The sequence below is a fragment of the Urocitellus parryii genome, chromosome 1 (genome assembly GCF_045843805.1).
Source record: "Urocitellus parryii isolate mUroPar1 chromosome 1, mUroPar1.hap1, whole genome shotgun sequence".
In the NCBI taxonomy this organism is placed as follows: domain Eukaryota; kingdom Metazoa; phylum Chordata; class Mammalia; order Rodentia; family Sciuridae; genus Urocitellus; species Urocitellus parryii.
The window spans coordinates 59,392,373-59,412,864 of record NC_135531.1 but is presented as its reverse complement, the minus strand read 5'-3'; the positions used below and the strand labels follow the sequence as shown (position 1 = coordinate 59,412,864).

Genomic DNA, 20,492 nt, shown 5'->3' with positions numbered 1-20,492 from the left:
TTCAAGACAATACAATGATCTTGACATATCATACATTTGATTCAAATAGAGTTATGAATTGTTATTTTTCCACGTGTACAAATTTCAGGATCACATTGGTTATACCTCCATGTGTATACATACAGCAATCCTAGTGTGTATTTTTTATTAATGGTACCAGGGATTGAACCTAGGGGCACTTAACTACTGAGCCATATCCCAGACCTTTTATATTTATTTTTTTTTAAATTTTGTGACAAGGTCTCACTAAGTTTTTGAAGTTGGCTCTGAATGCATTTTCCTCCTTCCTCAGCCTCCAGAGCTCCTGTACAGCTCTATCTCCAGTTGCTGAGTCACAAATTGCATATTTATGCATTGTGTGGCAAACTCATGAGCTATTAATTCTTTTAAATTGTATAGAAAACAAGTTGTGGATTTACAAACCACTAGATTTTAAATTACTAATTGTTTTTAAAAAATATACTAGTCTCTCAATGCAAAGTACGAAAAGTAAAAGTACAAATTATTATTACAACAGTAACAACAGTACTAGCTTTTATAATTACCCATGACTTTGCCTTTATTGAGGTCTCTGTTTATTCACACCACTTTGGTTACTGTCTATCATCCTTTTATTTTACTTCGGAGAGCTTCTTCAAGCCTTTCCTGAAGACAAGACAAGAGGTAACAAAATCCTTCAGCTGGAAATGTCTTAATTTACCCCTCACTCTGAAGGACAGTTTTGCTGGGTATAGGATTCTTGATTTTTTGCTTTATAAGGTAGTTTTATCTCTCTCTCTCTCTCTCTCTCTCTCTCTCTCTCTCTCTCTCTCCTAGGGATATATTGGTCTATTGCCTTCTGACCTCCAGTTTCTGATGAGAAATCTACTGATATTCTTCTTAGGGATCTCTCTGTGTGATAAGGCACATCTCCTGTTGCTCTCAAGATTTTTGTCTTTCAAAACTTTGATTATAATATGTCTCAATATGGATCTCTTTGAATTCATCTGACTTGGGGTTTGCTGAACTTCTAGGATGTTTTGCTTTTATTCATATCTTCCATCAAATTTGGGAAGTTTTCAGCCATTATTTCTTGCTCCTTTCTTTTCCTTCTCTCTCCATAACGTGTATGTTGGTCTGCTTGCTGTTGTCCTACAAGTCTCTTAGGCTATATTCATTTTTCTTCAGTCTTTTTTCTTTTCATTACTTGAGGTAACGATCACTGGCCAAGAACCATGGATTAAAACCTCTGAAACTATGAGCCAGAATCAATCTTTCCTCCTTTAAGTTGTTTATCTCAGCTGTTTTGTTCCAGCATTGGAAAGGTGACCAAGAGTGGGTTATGGCGGCATTGCCAGGTAGGTTGGAGAAGACATAGGCTCCATAATTCAGGATATTCGAGTTACTACTAAACGGGTAGGCCATAGAATCCAAAAAACACATGAAAGAAGTGGAGAAAGGAAAAGAGAGCCAATTTGAACAAGGGAAGGCCTGGTTGGGAGTAGGAGTTGGAGGTGCTTGAGTTCCTGTTTTTGCAAGTGAAAATGTTTTAGCCATCATTGGTCCAGGCCAAACTGGCAGGAGATGGCAATTGTGGTGGATGGAAGAGGAAGGACGTGGAGGTGAGATGGTTTGGGAGCCAGATGGGTCATCCATGAAGGATTAAAGTAGGATTTGAATGGGGTAGAGACCAGGTGCCAAACCTGAGCTGAATGATAGGTGCTTTGGAATGCCAATGGTGACAGTGACAGGAAGGGCAGGTGGACATACACATGGTTTAAACAGCAAAGGGTGGGAGAAAAGTGGTATGGAAGGAATAATCAATAACCAAGGTTGTGATAAGTACCCTGAGAAGTAGAGCAGTTGTTCCTAAAATACCAAGGAAGCCTAGGGTGCTGGGGCTCACTTAGAAGAGGAGGCTTGCTGGGGTAATGGCACTTAATTGGAAGTGAAAAGAATGAATGGGAGGGCTGGGGTTGTGGCTCAGTGGTAGGGCGCTGGCCTATCATGTGTGAGACACTGGGTTAGATTCTCAGCACCACATGTAAATAAATAAAATAAAGATCCATTGACGACTAAACAATATTTAAAAAAAAAAAAAAGAATGAATGTGGGTAGTTAGTTTGCCCTTGACTGGCTCCAAACTGACACTGAGTAACAGCCACAGCTGCCCATGAGGTGGCAGAGCACCGAGGCCCACTTCCTGGGAGCAGCCAGCAAAGTGAGGAGGAGGCACCAACCTCAGAACACCTGTGCTAGGGGCAGGACCTACTCCTGGGTACTCAGGGACCCCGAGGGCTTACACTTTCACAAACATCGCACACGCACACCTGCCGTGTACAGGGTTAGCTCTGTTTTTTAGGTGGAAATATTTCTCCTGGAATGACACCTTAGCACCCAGGACGGCAGGTTTCCCTCTGCCTCTGTACTCTTTCAACAACCTTTGAGGTAGATTAAAAAAAAAAAACAAACTCTAAAGAACAGTTTTCTTTCTTCTTCTTTCTGAATCAACACAGCCTCCAACCCTGGCCCTCCCTGCACTCCGTGGCTTCCACAAAGAGCCTTTTGTTAAAATGTGAAGCTGGCTTCTTGCCAAAATGCCTTTTAATTTATCAAAGCCTCTCTGCTCTCAGGTGTTCAGATTCTTATTGCTTAAGTTTTTAGGTCAGAAGTTGCTGTGGAAGAAGTCAGGGGTTCAAGTGTGTGACTGTGACATGACCAACCAGACTTGGAGACACAAGTCACTGGACCCCCAGCCAGGTGTCATGTTCCCTGCATTCAGTGCCTCAGGACAGTCAGATGTCCCCTCCCAGGTGTCTGGGTCAGGTCCGTGCCTCAGATGAAGTTTCCACAGGTGATCCTACAATAACTAAATTACCTATGTGGATAACAACAGAAGGATTAGACCCTGCCCAGCATGTGACCAATCAGCTGTCTAAAGGAGGCAAGAAATACAATAAAACTTTCTTTTTAATCATTTATTTTCATATTTACTTTAGCATGCTCTGTTCTTGGAGCAGAGTAAGCTGGTTTGAGTCCCTCTTGGAATCATTGGTGGCAATCAGGAAGTGGAGGGGCCAGAGCAAAGGGCATAGCAATGAGGCTGAGACGCTGCAGATGGATCCAGAAGATGAGAGGCAGGTAGAACCCTGAACCCTGCCACCCACTAGCTGGAAAATCACCACATGTCCCTTCGGGGACACCACCAGCAGCAAAGGATGTTCTAGAAGCTTTGGGGGCTGCAGGTGTTGGTGGAATGAAGGTAGAACAACAGGACAGATGATCCAGGGTGACTATGTGGATGGGCTGGTTTTGAGATCATGTGGGACACACCTTTGGACTCCTCCTTGTGACTGGGAGGGGAACAGCAGACAGAGCACAGCCAAGCTGCCATTAGGAGCCTAACCACTGCAAACTGGGCTTTAGGAATCAACACGACCTCATTTTGCTGTCACGAAGGCTCCCAACCTTCCTCTGCTCTCATTTCACTGTCTCCGTGGATCTGTCAACTCAGCCCTCCAGAAGGTCATGGGGGAGAAGCCACAAGTGGAAGATGAGGTGATGAGTCAGGGAGGTTATAGAGCAATATGTTTATTGGTGGGCCTCCATTGGCACATAATATTCTCTTCAAGGAAGACATCCTTTGGGGTAGATCTGCTTGTCCCAATTTTATAGATGTGAACACTGAAGCACAGAGAAATCGTTGACTTGCCCAAGATAACACTGTTTGTAAGCATGAAAGCCAAGATCTAAATTCAGTTTGACTCAATCCCTTTTTGCATGCTGGGGAAAAAATAATCTATTCTTTGGGACCCAGTAAGTGGTGGATATTTTGATGGGGCGATATGAGATGCCAGGAAACCATCACTTTTCCTTAAAATTCTTCCTATCACCACACTGGTCTCTAACCTATCGGTCAGATGCTATGGCCACTGTAGAAGGGATTCCTCTCTTTCAGATGTGGAGAAGTCTCCCCCGTAAGGTTGTGGGTGCTCCAGGCAAATTCTGGCTTCCTGAAATAACTGCTTGAATTCCACACTCCTGGCTCAGGTTAGAGGCACTCAGGCTGAGCCATTGTCAACCATGCAAAATCAACAACACTATCCCAGGCCATAAAATGACTCTGAACAGGTTTGTCTTTGCACTGAGGGGCTGTTAAGGGGTTCAGTCTACACCTTCAACTCTAGCTTGCCAAGCCAGTCAGTTTCCACTCCTAATCCAGATAAGTCTCTCAGACCCCTTTGGTTTAGGTCTGACACTGGGGTCACGGAGCAAGAAAATTATCCCAGGGACTCTGGTAGCAGCTAATGGGACCCAGTAAGTTCAGAGGAGTTGCTGAGATTCCTGGGAATATCTGTTGAAATACGGACTCAAACCTGAGCCCTGAAGAGCAAATTCCTATAAGCCAGATCCCAGCAAGATCTCAGGGGACATCAAGAATTGAAAAGAGGGAATGCCTGCTTCTTGGTGCTAAGGTGAATTGGGGCAGAGACCCAAAGAGAAAAGAGAACCAGAGCTTGGCAGCCTTGCTTTCTTGTCCGACTGTCTTTCTGCAATCTTGAGAACTCTGAGACAGAGTAACAGTGAACTCTGCAAACCCATCCACACCACGTGCCCTGAATGTCTTCCCAGTTTTGGCACAGCCTTGGGGAGAAATGTGGGCTGTCTTGGACTGAAGGACACATGTTCCTTGGTGTTCCTGAAGGCCACTTTGACAACAGAGCCCCAGAAGCCCTTACCCAGTACACACTCAGCACTGGCTGCCATCTGTCCCAGGGGACACATGGCAGCTGCACATGTGTGGGCATCAGTCTGCCCTTGCTTTCCATGTGCAGGACTGACTATTAGACCAAGTATATACAAGCAAACTGTGCCAGAGAAGGGGCTGACTTCCTGATTTTGTAATCAACATTGCTGACAGAACACAGGAATCCTTCCAGAATTCCTGAACTCCATGTTGTATATTCCACTTGCCTGCTCAGCTTCTCCACTCCGGTGTCTAGGGGACAAAGCTAGTGTTCTCCAGCAAACTCTGCAGCTTCCCCTCCGCCTTGTTCTCCTCCCAGCCTTACCCATCCTGCTTAATGCCAGAACCATCCTTCCTAAACCTCGGAATCAAAACCACATCCAGTCCATGGAAAATCCTACTGAGTCCATCTTCAAGGTCCATCCGCAGTCTAATCACTTTAATTGTCTTCAAACACAAGCTGCAGGGCGTTAGAAAGCTTCCAAACCAGACTCCTACTAACTTTTCCTCTTCCTTGGGCTATTCTCACTGGGCCAGTCATCAATTTCTTTAAAAAAATAAATTAGTAGTTCTGGCTACGGGGGAGGCTGAGGCAGGAGAATCACTTGAGCCCAGGAGTTGGAGAGCAACCTGGGCAGCGCATTGAGACACTATCTTCAAAGTTGTTGTCGTCGTCGTCGTCGACATAGTCATCGTCATATCACAACATACTCAGCTTACAAACCACCTAAAGCCCCCACCATGTATTCATAATATATATAACAACCTCCAAGGCCCTGCCCAACCTGGTGCATTTGGCATCATATACACCTTTCCTTTCCTACTTTTTACTCCTTTGCAAACCTATACCCACCACCTGGCCTCTTGTTTTCTTCTTCTCCTTCTCCTTCTCCTTCCCCAGCCCCTTTCAATTTTTATTTTGAGACAGGGTCTCCTAAGTAGCTGAGGGCCTTACTAAGTTGCTGAGGCTGGCTTGGAACTTGCAATCCTCCTGCTTCAGCCTTGAGAGTCCTTGGGATTATAGGCATGTGCCACCATACCAGGCTGGCCTCTTGTTCTTGTTCTGTGTGTGTGTGTGTGTGTGTGTGTGTGTGTGTGTGTGTGGTGTGAGTTACTGGGGATTGAACCCAGCAGCACTCTAACTAAGCTACATTCCCAGCCCTTTTTATTTTTTATTTTGAGACATGTTTTTGCTAAGCAGCCAAGTCTGACGTTGAACTTTTGCTCCTCCTACCTCAACATTCCAAGTCACTGGAGCTACAGGTGTGCAACACTATGCCTGGCCTTCTTACTCTTCTTTGAATACGCGAATACACGTGCTCCTATTTCAGGGCCTTTGCACTTGCTGTTATCTTGACCTCAAGTACTCTTTCTTTCCCTCAAATATCATAAAACACATTCACAAATTTTTGGTACTCTTTCCTCTAAAAGTGGAGCCTAATCCTTCTCCCCCTGACTTAATGGCTGAGTCCTAAGGGCTAGACTAAAGCAGACTTGTTAGTGTGGGGTTTTAGAGGCCACATCATAAAAGGTGCAGGAGCCTTGGATGGCTCACACTAGAGAAAGCTACTTACCACCTCAGAAGGAACCTTCTGGTAACTCTGTGGAGAGGTGTGTGGTGAGAAAATGAGGCCTCCTATCAATAGCCACCTGGAAGCAGATGGTCCAGCCCCAATCACACCTGCACACACCTGATAAGCCACTCCCACATTCCTGACCCTCAGAAACTGTGAGAGATAATAAGTCTTTGTTGTTCTAAGCTTCTAAGTTTGGGGGTAATTTGTTACGCAGTATTAGATAATACCTTGCTTCCTCATTCCCTTCAATCTTTTGCTGCAGCGTTGTGTCACCTCTGCAGAGATGCCTTCCATACCTACTCTGTTTCAGCTGGAATATTGCAGCTATTTGATTTAGTGCTTCCTAAAGCCTTGGAACACTCTGTTCCATTTACATATTTATTGTCTTTTCCTCATTGAAATACTCTTAAGTTCCTAAGGGCAAAGAGTTTTATCTGTCTTCCTTATTGGTACATGATAAGCATTCAATAAATATTTGCTGAATGAATAAATGAATGCAGGTATCCACTTCATCCCCCTGTTTTTGCTGATGGAATTTGAGGCTCATCCAATTTTTAAACCTTGACCTGATGCCATTTTTCAAAGGATTGTCTGGGCTTATCTTTTCTCACTGCCACACGGGCTAGGGAAGATCCCCTGTTTGGGGGGAGTGACAAAGTCTCCCAGACTCTTTCCTAAGACTATGTCTACTATGAAGACAGGCACTTTGAAGCCTGGTGGGCGTGTCCTTCATTTTTGACTGATGATCAGTTTTCAAGGAGTTTAATTTAGCCAAAATGAGTTCCACAAGACCCAAGCAATCCAAGCAGCAGATATCCCAACAGGAGGCTAATCTGATTGTCCTTGGTGCCAGGACGCTGAAGTTTGTCATGGGTGGCGAGCCCGCAGTCATGTGGCACCAGAGGGGCAGCTGTATCAACAGGCTTCTTACAGGTCTGCACAGGACTTGACCACAGATTGACTTTCAAATAAGGGAGAAGGGAAGAATGAGTAGGGAAAGGGAATGGAAGCCCTCTTGTGTGATGAAGAGTTGTGAGCCAGCCTGAGACAAATCTTATAATGTGGGCCTGAGTTCTTAGAAAGCCCAGTGCCTGCTGATATTGTGCAATTGCCATTGGGGCTCTCTGCTCATTAGCTGGGTAGATCTTGCTGATCTTCCAGAAGGTGGTGTATCTTGATACTTTGACCAGGATATCTCCACCCCAGATATGGATGACTGCAATGTCCTTGAGATACAGTGCTTTCATTGTTATAATGATCCATATGATCCCCCACCTGGCATCATCAAACAATGTAATAAAAAACTATTTTTTTGAATTCACAATATTGTTTGTCCTCTGGACACCAGGTGAACCCAGGGAGGGACACTGAAGTCAGTGCATCTGGCTCAGGTCCTTGCTCCACATCGACCAGCTGTTCAGGGTCACTTAGTTTTTTTTCCTCCTCCTTATTTGGACCTCTTTTCCTCAACTGGAAAATGACTGGTTTTCTAGCTTTCCCTGTTCCCTTTCTGGCTCCAACTTTCTGAGTTACTGGAGACATAATAACGCACTCTGGGCTGCAGACAAAGTGCAGAACCTGCTCAGAGTCAGGAGTGTTGAATGTCAGTATTGTTCATTATGCTAATATCAGTGGTGGTTGTTATTTAGTTATGGCAGGGATTCACAGTGGTCAGGACTCCCTGACTCTGACAAAGTCCACATGTGGCCCTCTAGGCAAGTGTCCCATCACTTCTGTGGCTGGAACTTGCCCAGTATTGCCTCCCCAGTGAGCCCCCATCTCACTTATCTGATCCCTGGAACCCCAAAGCCCAGGTAACCACCTTTCCCTCTGTACCCACCTCTGACCTGTTCTTCACAAGTCTCTCCTTACCCCTGGTAATTAGCTAGATCCAATTCACACTTCACCTGCAGTAATAACTTGCTGTATCAGGTAGGCAATAAAAAGGTTAATCCAATGAGCCTCAGCACTGCATGGGATCTCAAAAAGTGGACAGGAAGCTAGAGAGAAAAAGCAAGGGTGGGGAAGTCCCTGGGGCTCAGGCGCCTCGGTGTTTGGGCCGAGAACATTTGACTCACCTTCCACAGCTCTTTGACCTCTGGTGTGGAAACTAGCACAGTTGGATCCGTGTCACATGTCATCGGACAGGTTACAAATAGCACGGGGATTAGCAAACCCATCCTGAAACTCCCGGTTCAAGGGCAGGGAAAGTTACCAGTTTAATTCCGGCAGTTCATTAGAGGCAGAGGACCAGGAAGGGGGCTCTATGGCAAAGAAGGGCTGTGTGCATACATGTGAGTGCCCAAGGGACAGAGGTGACCCAGCACAGGGCCTGCCGAGAGGCTACTTGACTCTCAGAGATAGGACTTCAGGCCTGAATGGCTAAGGTCTCATTTGAATGGGACCCTGGTATCTCCATGTCCTATTCATAGGGAGCTCACAATTAGGTTCTTGCTGCGGGTTACCCAGTCAAGGTCTCAGGAGCAGCAGGAGGTCCACACGGCTACTGGGTGTAATCGCCCTAGACCGTGCGGTGGCCTCGGCTGTGGCAGCGGGAACCCGAGGGACCCATTGTGCCAAGGCCGCGACCACGCCCGAGAGGGGGCTGAGGCTTTCTCTTTCGCTCTGGGATCCGCTGCACTCAGCCCTCCCAGGGATTCAGCGCCCCAGGGCTTGAGAAGGACCGGCTCCCCTTCCAGTAGCCCGCTTTTCGTCCCAAGCAGCGCAGCGTGAAGATCGGGCAGACTGGGGGAGACTCAGCTCGAGGGTGCTGCAGCCTGGCGTGCGGGCCACGGGTCGTTGAGCCTTCCCATTTCCCCCCGACTTCTCCGCGTACAGTGTCACGCGCGCGAAAGCGGCCAAGTCTGCCAGCCCAAGCGGCCCCTGGCTCTCCGCTTCCTCGCGGGGTTCTCCTTAGCCCCCGAAGGGCAGCACCTGGTGGCGGCCAGCTCCTGCCGGCCTGTCCTGCTTTGCCTCGGCCGCTGCGTCCGCCCGGCACCGCCTCCTCTCTCCATACGGTGGCGGCCCGCCCTCAGCGCCTGGACGCGCAACGGGGTGTGCGGGTGGCCGACGCCGCGGAGACGGCGTGGGGAGGCGGACGCCGCGCCCAGCCTGGTGCCCACAGCAGCGCGTCGCGGCCGAGCGCAGCAGCACACAGCCTCAGGTAAGCTGCCCGGGCCCGCGGCGCCTGCGCTTAGGAGGCAGCGGGATGGGCGCTGGGAGGGCGGCAGCGCGGAGACGCGCAGGACTGCACTAAACCTGCGCCCCTGGGATCCGTGCCACTCCGGTTGTTGGTTGCGCTCCAAGCTCCGCTAAAGCCCACAAAAGTGTTTCCCACAAAAGACAGTTGCTTCTCTTTAGCTTTCTTTACGCACCAGAACTTTGGACGTGGAGAGATGCTGCTGGTTTGGAAATGTCTTCTGGAAAACCTATAGGAGTGTTGTGGGGAGGCAGATTTGGTTTGTGGGATGGGAATTTGAAATCAGGTTGGTATTTGGAAAAGGTCTAATTTTTTTTTTTATTAGTATGGATGCCCCTGTGTGCCTGTTTGATCTGTAGGGAAAAGTGGAGGCACTGAGACTACCCCACACTTTTGGATCAGGGAGTAACATTTATGCCAGGTATTTATTCTTCTAGTCTGGGGTGGGGGGCGGGTGGAAATCGGTTTTGAGTTTCTTCTATTTTTTATTTTGTTAGTGTTCGGGAATTTGCCTTAATACTGTTGAAACCTTATGACTCACTGCAAAGCCGAAGATACCAAGTAGACAAGGAGTTCCTGATAGGACTTTTTAGCTGATAATCACCCTTATCTCTGAAACCAGCAAGAGGTTGTTTATAAAATAGTGTAATGCTTTCTTTAGATCTTTCTCTTGGCTTCATAGCAACTTCATAAAATAATAGTATTTCCCAGTTTGGTGAAAGCTTATTTCTCTCCTATATTTCCTCTTTTCTTTTGACTTCCTTCTGATTCTATCGCATTTTTTCCTGGAAAAGTACTTCCTGATATGTGATCACCTGTTAGCTTTCATTACCTAAACTATCCTTTGACACAATTTTGGTTGTCAAGACTGTCTTGGGTTTAGAGCCTCAGTCTTGAACTTCATGTGGCCATGGATATGAGTGACACAAAATTATTTTGCAGGTTTTCTTTTTTGGACAAGTGACTTCATGACTTTGTATTGTCTTTGCCAGTGTCCCACATAGTGCCCTTACTCCCATTCATTGGAGCAAGACAAGATTACTGGATGATAGAGTCAGTTCTGCATAAACTAAACGACTCTTGAACAACTACTTGGTGAAGTGAATGCAGGACTTGGGTGATTCTGTGAAAGGTGCTTCTCACTTGGTTCCATAATAAGTCTTTTAAAATCAAGTTCTGTTGGACTTTAGTGCTTTGTAATGTGATTTTATCAGCCACTTATTTTTTCAGAGTCCAAACCTCTGTGGAAGTGGGTGGCACTGGGGAGGAGGGTGAGAACACCTGCCTTAGGTTACCTTGGAGATGGGGCTCCACTTGACTTGCTGTGCCAGACTCTCTGGGCTCATCCAGGCCCCTTGCAACTGTGTGTGTGTGTGTGTGTGTGTGTGTGTGTGTGTGTGTGTGTGTGTGTAGGGGCAGTGCAGCCCTAGTAGGTGTCTCTTGAGAGCCCAAGAACCACATTTTGACAGAATTAACTTCAAAGTTCTCAACCCCAGTGTATTCCTGAACAGTCGTTCCATTCTCTTAAAACTGCTGGACTTGGGTCTTCTGTAGATACAGTCTTAGAATAAAGCATGAAATGGAAAGCTGCCCAAGCTCGAAACAGGAAATGGAAAGTTAGTTACCAAACAAAAACTTACTGACTTGGAAATTCTCAGAGCAGCTATGATGAAATATGGGGCCTCTGTAAATCAGAAATAATCCCAGTGGTTCTTCCCTCGCTCCCCATTGTTTTTTGCTTTGAGGGAAGTGAATTTGTAAGACTCAGAACAGGAAAAGCCACACCCACTTATTTTTTTAAAAAAACATACTCTTATCTCAGATGCATGGTAATTGGATTTCCTTTTTTTGACCATCTTCATAAAATCACACATTCATGAGTTTCTGGATGCCATTCTGATTCATCAACCAACTTGATGTGGCACTGTGTAACAGTTGTATGAAGTTCTACCTCCTGTGATTTCTGGGATGGCCAGTGAAGAGCAGGGTAGGTTAGTAACACCTGGACCTACTTTAATCAAGCATTTTTTTAATGTTTGCAGAGCTCTGAAGGCACCAAGGGGAAGGAAACACATCCCACGTCACCTCAGGGAAGGGGCCTTTCCTGGCCATGTCTTCAACAGCAACGGCTGAGCCAGAAGGGGACCAGCAGGACAGGCATGTCAGCAAGCTCATTTTCTTCCTCTTTGTCTTGGGCGCCGTCCTGCTTTGTGTGGGAGTCTTGCTTTCCATCTTTGGGTACCAGGCCTGCCAAAATGAATCCCTCCCAGACTGCAGCATGGTACTGAAGATCGCCGGGCCTTCATGTGCTGTGATTGGGCTTGGGACTGTGATCCTGGCCCGCTCCAGGGCACGACTTCAGTTCCTGCAGGGGCGGCGACGAGGCGACCAGGCAGACCCAAACCAAGCCTTCATCTGTGGAGAGAGCCGCCAGTTTGCCCAGTGCCTTATCTTTGGGTTTCTGTTCTTGACAAGTGGCATGCTCATCAGCATACTGGGCATTTGGGTCCCTGGATGTAGCTCAGACTGGGTGTCGGAATCACTGAACCAGACAGAAACTGCCAGCATGGAGCCTCCAATCTGTGGGTTCCTTTCTCTGCAGATCATGGGGCCTTTGATTGTGCTTGTGGGATTGTGTTTTTTTGTGGTTGCCCACCTCAAGAAGAGAAACAACTTGAGTGTGAGCCAGGATGCCTCTGAAAGGGAAGAGGGACACTCCCACAATATGGAGCCTGTCCAGGTCACTGTAGGTGAGTGGCTGTCATTCGGGCACTTGCTCGTGCTAGAGTGGCTGTTGATTTAAGGCTTCACGGGGCTACCCTCAAGTCTGGTCTACATATTTTCTTCTTCTTTCTCACACGTTGTGTACGTACATGCGTGCACACACACACACACACACACACAAAAAAAAAAACCCATGCAAACATACACAATGTCACTGCTGTGGTGACCCCTATAGGAATCCTTGTTAACATCATTTCTCCCCAATGACTGTTATTTAGCAAAAGCATTGGGAGACTAAGTAATGAATTTGACTGAGGGCACAGAGAAGATTAAGAGGAAGGTGAGAAAAACCTTTGTCCACCTTAGGGACCCACCAAGTTACCCCCATTTCCCCTGTTATTCTCCTGCTGAGACCATATAGTACTATCAACTGTGAACAGATCCTTGGGTTCTCCTCCCTGGCTGTGGCTGGCTGACTATCCTTGATAGGTCCTGTAACCTCTCCTGCCTTAATTTGTATATCTATAAAATTAGCACCACATTTCTAAGACTCCTTCCAGCACTAACATTCTAGGAGTCCAGTTCTGTCCTAAGTATGTTAGGATGTTTTAAGGGGACTCTCTGTACTGGTTCCCATATTGTTATTTACTTTCTGTGACTTCATCCTTGACTATGGGCTTGGGGCAAGGTTTGCTCATATCAGAGTGGCTGTTGATTCAAGGCTGTCAGTGACAGACTGAGATGAAATATGACGGTACTTCTTTCTCCCACAATGCCTCAAAGTTCCTTTTGGGTCTCCTGGGTTTTGAAGAAGAGGTGGATTACTATTTTCAGTGTCACCCCCCCCCCACCCAGAGCAAATATCAGTACTTTTGAGCTCAGTTTCATACAACTGAGGAAAACCACATGGTTGCTCATGTGCAAATTTTTATTATTTTTGATAATCTCTTGCTTTTAAAAGGTTAAAACTCTGAAGCTACAGTTATTATATGAGAAAAGGGGTCCCCTGGTGTTATAGATGTTCTCAGCTTTTTTGAGGAACCCACTGGGGTACAAGTAAATTCATTCATTGGATGCTATAATTCCCTACTTGGGAGATTTTGGGTTTGCTAGCAGGGGAGTTTCTAGGTCCAGGCTCCCACCTGGTGGCTAGAATTGGGTCTTTGCAAGGAACAGAGAAGTAGGTGATGCTCTCGAGTGTGTGTCCTTGTCCTGAAGTCACTGCATCGATCAAGATCTTTTCTACTTAACTCTGTGTGCCCCATTAAGCCTGTGAAACTGGCATCTCCACTCTAGTTTTTCTCCTTGGAGGCTAGGGAGAGAGTTTATATCTTAGCTGCTATGTCTACCATGGACACTCTCAGTGCTAGATCCTAAACTCAGGAGCGGGTTAAGAAATGGCCCTGCTTCCCTCCAGAGGTGTTTGCTGTGACCTCACAGAGGACATCAAGTTCTGAAAGCCTGGAGGAAGGGGAACGCCAAGGGCGAGGCCTCTTTCCAAGGAGCACAGGTTGCAAGGTGTGGGTGGCAGAGCTAACTGACACTGGGATGGACATCCTTGGAGATAATAGGCTACTCTGAGCATTTCCTTGTTTGTTTTTGACAGGTGATGGCCTGCCCCCGAGGCTTGCTTCACAGGTCTTTTATTCTGCTTTGTGTAATTAAAGTGATCCCTGAATCCCAATCGTTGACCCATCAAGACCTAGAAAATTAAATGAGAATCCCAAGAGAGCCCTGACACTTTATCAAGTTGAGATTAGCAGTATATATGTCAATTCCAATTACCATCTCCTTGCAGAAATAGAGATAGAGTTAATGCATTTTTGAAAGGGTAAATCACCTCTGGGGAAGTGATCTAGGCACCCGGGTACAGCTTGCCAGTTGGGTGTGTTTCTTCATCAGGCAAATAAGTGCCCTTGGCCTTCGGGAGGGAAGGAAGCCCTTTGCTGGGTGTTAGGCCTGAGTTTGCTCTCTGCCTGGCCTTGCTGTAACCACTGGACACACATGGTCTCCTCCAGTTCTCCTTCCTGTTTTCTCAGCAGGAGGAGAGCTTCTTTAGGGCCATGTTGGGCTGGTCATTGACAAATGGGACCCACATAGCTTTTAAAGAATCCTGTATCAATACCAGTACGGGTGCAAACAAGTCTTTTCCCTACAAGGAAATAAAGTTCTCTCTTTTATTTTGCTTTGGTTTTGCCAGTTGACTAGAGGTCTTCATCTGACCTCTGATGGTGGCACTGCCACACATCTAGAATGTTCTGGGTAATTCCTGTGGTGATGTGCATTGAAATTTGAAGGTATTGGAATTCAAATGCAAATTAGCACTTTCTTGGTCCCTAGTTTCTCTTTCTCAAAACATGGGGATGTATGTATTCTAGAGTGAACAGTGGCCATAGAAATACAAAATACAGACTTTTCTTTGAGTTTGACCTTTATCCATACCTCTTAGGTGAAATTTTGATGAATTCAGTAATGGGAAGAAAACGGTTTTATTGTCATTTGTTCCAAGGCTGAAACTAAGTTGAGGAACTTGGCCCTTTACCCAACTTTTGATTAATTAAAACGATCCATTGAAAACGAGAAAAGTTTTACCAGCAGTAGACACCCCCAGGGAGGGAAGGGAGCTTGTTAACAAATGCCTCACACAAATCTTTTAGCTCCAGTTTGCTGTGAAACAGAAGCCATGCCCAACCTGCAGTGGTGAGCACTCTGGGCTCTGAAATACAGGCCCACTTTGAAAATAGAGTCAAAGAAACAAAGTGGGGCTGGGGATGTGGCTCAAGCGGTAGCGCGCTCGTCTGGCATGCGTGCGGCCCGGGTTCGATCCTCAGCACCACATACCAACAAAGATGTTGTGTCCGCCGAGAACTAAAAAATAAATATTAAAAAATTCTCTCTCTCTCTCTCTCTCTCTCTCTCTCTCTCTCTCTCTCTCTCCTCTCTCACTCTCTCTTTAAAAAAAAAAAAAAGAAACAAAGTGTGGTAAAATGTAAAAATATTTACTCTTTTAACAGTTTTTAAATACACAATTCAGTGATGTTAAGTACATTCACAGTATTGTACAACCATCATCACCATCAATTTCCAGAACTTTGAACTTTGCCATTATCTCAAACAGAAACTCTGTACCCATTAAACAGTAACTCCAGTCCCTTTCCCTACCCAGCCCCACCCTGGCCCTGCTAACCTGTTTCACTTTATATATGGATCCCACAGGCCTACCTTTTAGTTTTGGAGTAACCAGCAGGTGTTTTGATCTTTTGCTGTATATCAATGGACCAAGTATAGAATTAGTTGATTTTGCTCTTGCTAACTTGTTTTCTCTGTCTTCAAACAAATATTGTGTTTCCTCAGGTGACTCTGTGATAATATTCCCACCCCCTCCGCCACCTTACTTTCCTGAGTCTTCAGCTTCTGCAGGAACTCGAAGTCCTGGGGCAAACAGCTTGCTTCCAGCCGAAAGCCCTCCTTCTTATTACAGCCTTTTTAATGATGGGTAAGACTTGCCATTTGATCTTGGCGTGTAACCTCACAGGCCGAGACCTGAATTCAGACTGGTCTAACTTTAAGGTTTGGGCTGTAGAGTGAATAGTGTGTTGAGCATCTTTTTGCTGATGGCATGTCAGTATTGTTGCCTTGGCATCAATACTGCCTTTCAGGAAATTTTGGGCAGCACCTAAGTTAAATATGTTAAAAGAGGTTAATATGACACCATCTTAGGGCATCTTCCTGTGCCCCTAGCAGGGGCTGTCGCCAAAGTGTCTAATAACTCTCCCATCCCGAGGAGAAATGAATACCAGGGACTGCCCTTTTTAGTCTCCATGGTTTTAGATTGTGGGGAGACTCAGGGGCCCTAGATTATGGGGAGGTCAGGGGCCCCAGGGATCCCCAACAGGTCTAGAGTTTTAGTATTCTAATGCAGGTGCTTGGGTCACTGATTAAATCAGCCTGCACCCTGACCTGACCCAATGGTGCCCCTCCCTCTGGATGCAGTCCTTCCCTGAGCCTCAGAGCCTTATGACTGAGGGAGAGAAATGTCAGATCCACACCCTCCCTCACACAGGACCGGGGGAGTCCCACTCAAATGGGATGGACCCAAGGCAGCAGGAGTCTGGAACCGTGTGAGAGGGATGGGAATGCAGGCTGACATTGAGGGGATTGAGGGGGGGGGAGATAATGACCTCCAGTAGAGAGGTCCCTGAGGGTGAAGGATATGGAGACAGGCTTCTGGATAGCCAGAGGTGGGCTGGTTGGTGGTGGGGGGATAGTGAGCGTGGGCCTTTGAGGAAGAGTAGACAGGGCCAGGCCCCTGGAGAAAAGGGAAGTGCTAGAGAAGGAACTGCAAAGAGGTTGCTGAAAGGAGGAGGCCAAGAGTGAAAGGCCAGCGGACACTGGGTGGGAGGGGAACCTGTGCCAGGAAGGGGTTCTGGGAATTCCCAGGCAGAGGAGGGCTGGTGCAGACCCCGGCTGGGCAGCACTCAGGGAGCAGGGCACTGGTGAGAAAGCACTGGTGCTACTGTCCAAAGGGGAGGTCAGGGAGCAGGAAAGGAGGAAGGGTTGCTGGAAATGTCCAAGCCAAGTGAAAGGCTGGGGCAGGACTCAGAGATCTGTGGTCAGGAGAATGAGATGATGTACGTTTTTGAGCGGGTGGAGGAGCAAGAGTCAAAGGACCTGGTGACCAGGGCTGGGACAAGCGGCTGGGGACAAGCGCTGCCTTGCCTTCTCATTCTGTTTAAGGCAGTGTTCTACCTCCTTGCCTTGAGGGTGCATCCTGGGAAGTGAACAGCTCCCAGACCCCACCACCCAGATAGAGCAGACCCAGGTGGGTGGCCCTGGAGAGGACACTGGAGAGAGCAAGGTTGTGTGGAGATCCTTTGTTTTACAAAAGAAAGGGGCAGGCTACCTGATGAGAAAGGGAATGAGGTGACTGGACAGGATGGGGAGGAGGCCTTGGAGCTTCACAGGTGGTGAGCGGGGACTGGGGGGGGTGAATGCAGGAGTTGCCCTGCATGGAGAAAGGCAGGTTAGGGCTGGCCAGTTGGACAGTACTGATGATGAAATTTGCATTTTTTTTTCCTTCAGTGACAAACTTTCCAAAACCATAAAATCAGTATTTAGTGACTGAAAGGAAACCACTACTGGGCTGGGGATATGGCTCGGTGATAGAGTGCGTGCCTAGCAGGCACTAGGTCCTGGGCTCCATCCCCAGCACTGGCAGGGAAAAAAAAAAGATAAATAAAATATGAATACTAAGCCACTGCCGCTACTGTAATGTCTTGAGGCCCAGGTCTGGATTTTCTTGCATTACTTAATGTGATTCTCACAACCACCCTGGGAAGAAGGCACTGATATCAACCCCAATTTACAGATAGGGTTAAATAACCAGAACATAGCCGAGTGGGATTCCAGCCCAGGTCCATTAACCAGTGTGCCTCTCCGTCTCCCTTCAAGCCTATGGCTTCATTTATAATTTTCTATGTGCATAAATTTGTCTACTGGCTCCCACGACAAAATACCAGTAACTCAAAGGAGATCCACACCCCCAACCCTGCAGATGGCACCTCTGCCTTCCTCTTCAGGGCCTCTTCTGTGACAAGGAGGATGGCAGGAGGAAGGGGGCTGTCTGAATGTTACAGTCAGCTCTAAGAAAAGTGAGGGGTTGAGGAATCCAAACAGATCTATAAAAAGTAGATGTGGGAGAAATGACTCCTTAGACCCCTGCCGCCACTGCCAAATGCATGTCATGAAACATCGACAGGAACCTAGTACTTAAGGGTGTTGTTGTGTGAGCAACATGGTCTCTTTCTTCTCAGCAGAACCCCAGCTCCTGAGAGCCAGGGCCAGGCCCCCGAGAGACCACGAGAGTTCGTCTACACCATCTCTGGGCCGCCTGCCCGCTCCGACTTCTCCCACACTCCTCATCCCTCATCGGAACCACCTCCTAGATATGAAGAAAAAGAACATGCCCCAAACACACCCTGGTCTCCATCTTCAGAGTCTTCCCCACCGTGAACTCAGTGTGGTTTTATATATAATGAATCATTATTTTATTTAATTTGTTTTTTTTTTAATAAAAAAAACAAAAAAAGACAATAGCATTGACTGTGTCCTCATTTTCCTGATATAACATCAACAGGAGTAATCAGCTTCCAGGTCAGATTCCAGTTGTTGGTGCTTCAGGCAGCAGGAGAGGTCTGGTGCCCTCCCGCCAGGCACTTGAGACAGTTTTCTCATTTAGATCGACAACTCTGGGAGACAGGTGCGATTATTTTTATTGGTAGATAAAGAAAGGCTTAGAGAGGGTAAGGAATTTCTTCAGGATCATACAGCTTTTAAATGGTGAGGTCAGGCTTTGAACCCATCTTGCTGGCTTCTGAAAGCCAGGCTCCTACCACTAGTTGCCAAAGACCCACCAGAGGCAGTTGTTAATGTTTAGCTTGCTCCACGGGGTCTCCAGTGTTACTTGCTTCTGGAACGGAGAAACAAAATGTCTCTCCTAATTTCTTCTCCTCCTTCTCCCTTGCCTCTCCTGCTCCTCTTTCTCCTTCCCCCTCTTCTCATGCCTCCTTTCTTTAGGGAGACTTTACACAGGGCGGTCATAAGCACATTGATACCCTGGAGTCTCCAACAGTGAAATTTCTTCTACTTGGGGTAGTTTGGCAACTAGTTTCCTCGAGGATTCCAGGAAGGATTTGCCTTTCTCCATAGTGATATCCTGGTACAAAATGGTCCGAACCATAGGCTTCTATTATAAGGCCACTGCTAAACAAGACTTTTTAAAAACAGAGGCGGGTAGGGGGATATGTATTTATTAATTCTAGATACAGTCCTTAAGAATTAATGACTCAGTATTTCTACCTGAGAGAAACTGATTTGTAGAATAAGAAATCTGTAATAATTTAACCTTTTTTTTGGGGGGGGGGGTAGTAAAATTGGATGTAGCAAAAATATCAACTTTTCAGGGCTTTCCACAATCCACAATTCCCACAAGGTAGCATGATCCAGCACATAAGTACCTGAGAACAGAGTTCAAGGGCATCAATGCTATCCCAGTTTAACTGAAGTAATGACTAGTTTCATGTAAATTGCCGCAGCAATAAATCAGGATGGCCTTCTGTACCAGCAGTCCTAATCTATTTTTAAATTGGACATTTATTGGATTGAACTGCTCTTAAACTTTGCTTTTTTTTTTTCTTGCTGCTGGAAGGTTAATTATTCACATTTTAAAATTAGAACAAACAGTGGATTAGAACCACTTCCTTCTGCTGTTATTTGTTTAAAAAACGACCAAGCTGAAACTTCTAGGCAGAGTTACTTTTAAATATTTATGAGCTTTCTTAAATAATCAAGAGTCTTTAGAATGGCTCAAAATTAAGGGCATTTTACATGACAATAAACTCAAGCAGTTAGAAATGCGTAGGAATAAATTTGACCTTCTGGTTAGAGAAGTCTATCTGCCTCCCTTAGCGGGTTGTGCTATTCAGCAAAGGGAGGCCTGAAGCCAGAGTCCATGAACTTCCCAGCAGTGAAAGGGGCCTGGGGTGTGCAGGTGTTTACTGTACTGAAACCACACGCGGCACAGCTGGGTGATGCATGCCATCCCAGGAGATTCGGTCTTTGCTCACCAAGGTTCTGGTGGAGGGTGACAGCTTCCGAGAACCCACTCGCAGATGTGTTAACTTTCCTTTTTATATTGAGGTAAAACTTGCAAAACAAAATTGACCATTGTATCCTCACTCCGTGTGTGCGTGCACATTTAGTACATTCATGATGTTGTGTGAACTGCCACCTCCCCTAATCCAAAACATTTTTATCCACCCTAAAAAAACCCTCCAAGCTGGTCAGTCAGTCCGCCTTCTCCCCTTTCACACCCTACCTCCAGCCTCTGGATATTTCACATCAGTGGACTCTTACAATATGTGACATTTTATGTCTACTTTCTTCTAACATGTTTTCAAGGTTGTTCCATGTTGTAGCACACATCAGTACTCTGTTCCTTTTCATGGCCAAGTGATATTCCATGGTATGTAGATACAACAATTTGTGCACCCATTCATCCATTGATGGACATCTGGGTTGTGTCTACATTTTGGCCATTGTGAATAGTGCAGGTGTGAGCATTTGTGTGCAAGGATTTGTTGGAGTGCCTATTTCCAATTCTTTGTAGGGTATGGATTTAGGAATGGAATTGCTGGGTTATTTTCCAACTTTGTATTGTAGTTTTTGAGGAACCCCTAAAGGGTTTTCCACAGTGGTACACCCTTTT

General features: G+C 46.4%; 1 protein-coding gene across 2 annotated transcripts; it reads left to right on the top strand.

Annotated features, from left to right (window-relative positions):
- Window positions 1–9,848: 9,848 nt before the first annotated feature.
- Window positions 9,849–18,238, top strand: Tmem171 (transmembrane protein 171). 2 transcript variants are annotated; one of them, XM_026393281.2, is made up of 4 exons: window positions 9,849–9,923; window positions 11,545–12,252; window positions 15,581–15,722; window positions 18,043–18,238. In XM_026393281.2, exons 2-4 carry the CDS (start codon window positions 11,613–11,615, stop codon window positions 18,236–18,238), a joined length of 978 nt encoding a protein of 325 aa, XP_026249066.2. In that variant the 5' UTR covers window positions 9,849–9,923; window positions 11,545–11,612. The 2 variants fall into 2 exon arrangements, with proteins under 2 accessions (XP_026249066.2, XP_026249065.2); XM_026393280.2 differs by having other exon boundaries at window positions 18,040–18,238.
- Window positions 18,239–20,492: the final 2,254 nt, after the last annotated feature.

Excerpts from the sequence above, each read along its gene's own strand:
- Tmem171 (XM_026393280.2), top strand. The coding sequence starts at position 11,613 with ATGTCTTCAACAGCAACGGCTGAGCCAGAAGGGGACCAGCAGGACAGG. Across the intron at positions 12,253-15,580 it reads GCCTGTCCAGGTCACTGTAG|GTGACTCTGTGATAATATTC; the intron begins GTGAGTGGCTGT and ends GTGTTTCCTCAG. Across the intron at positions 15,723-18,039 it reads TACAGCCTTTTTAATGATGG|CAGAACCCCAGCTCCTGAGA; the intron begins GTAAGACTTGCC and ends CTTTCTTCTCAG.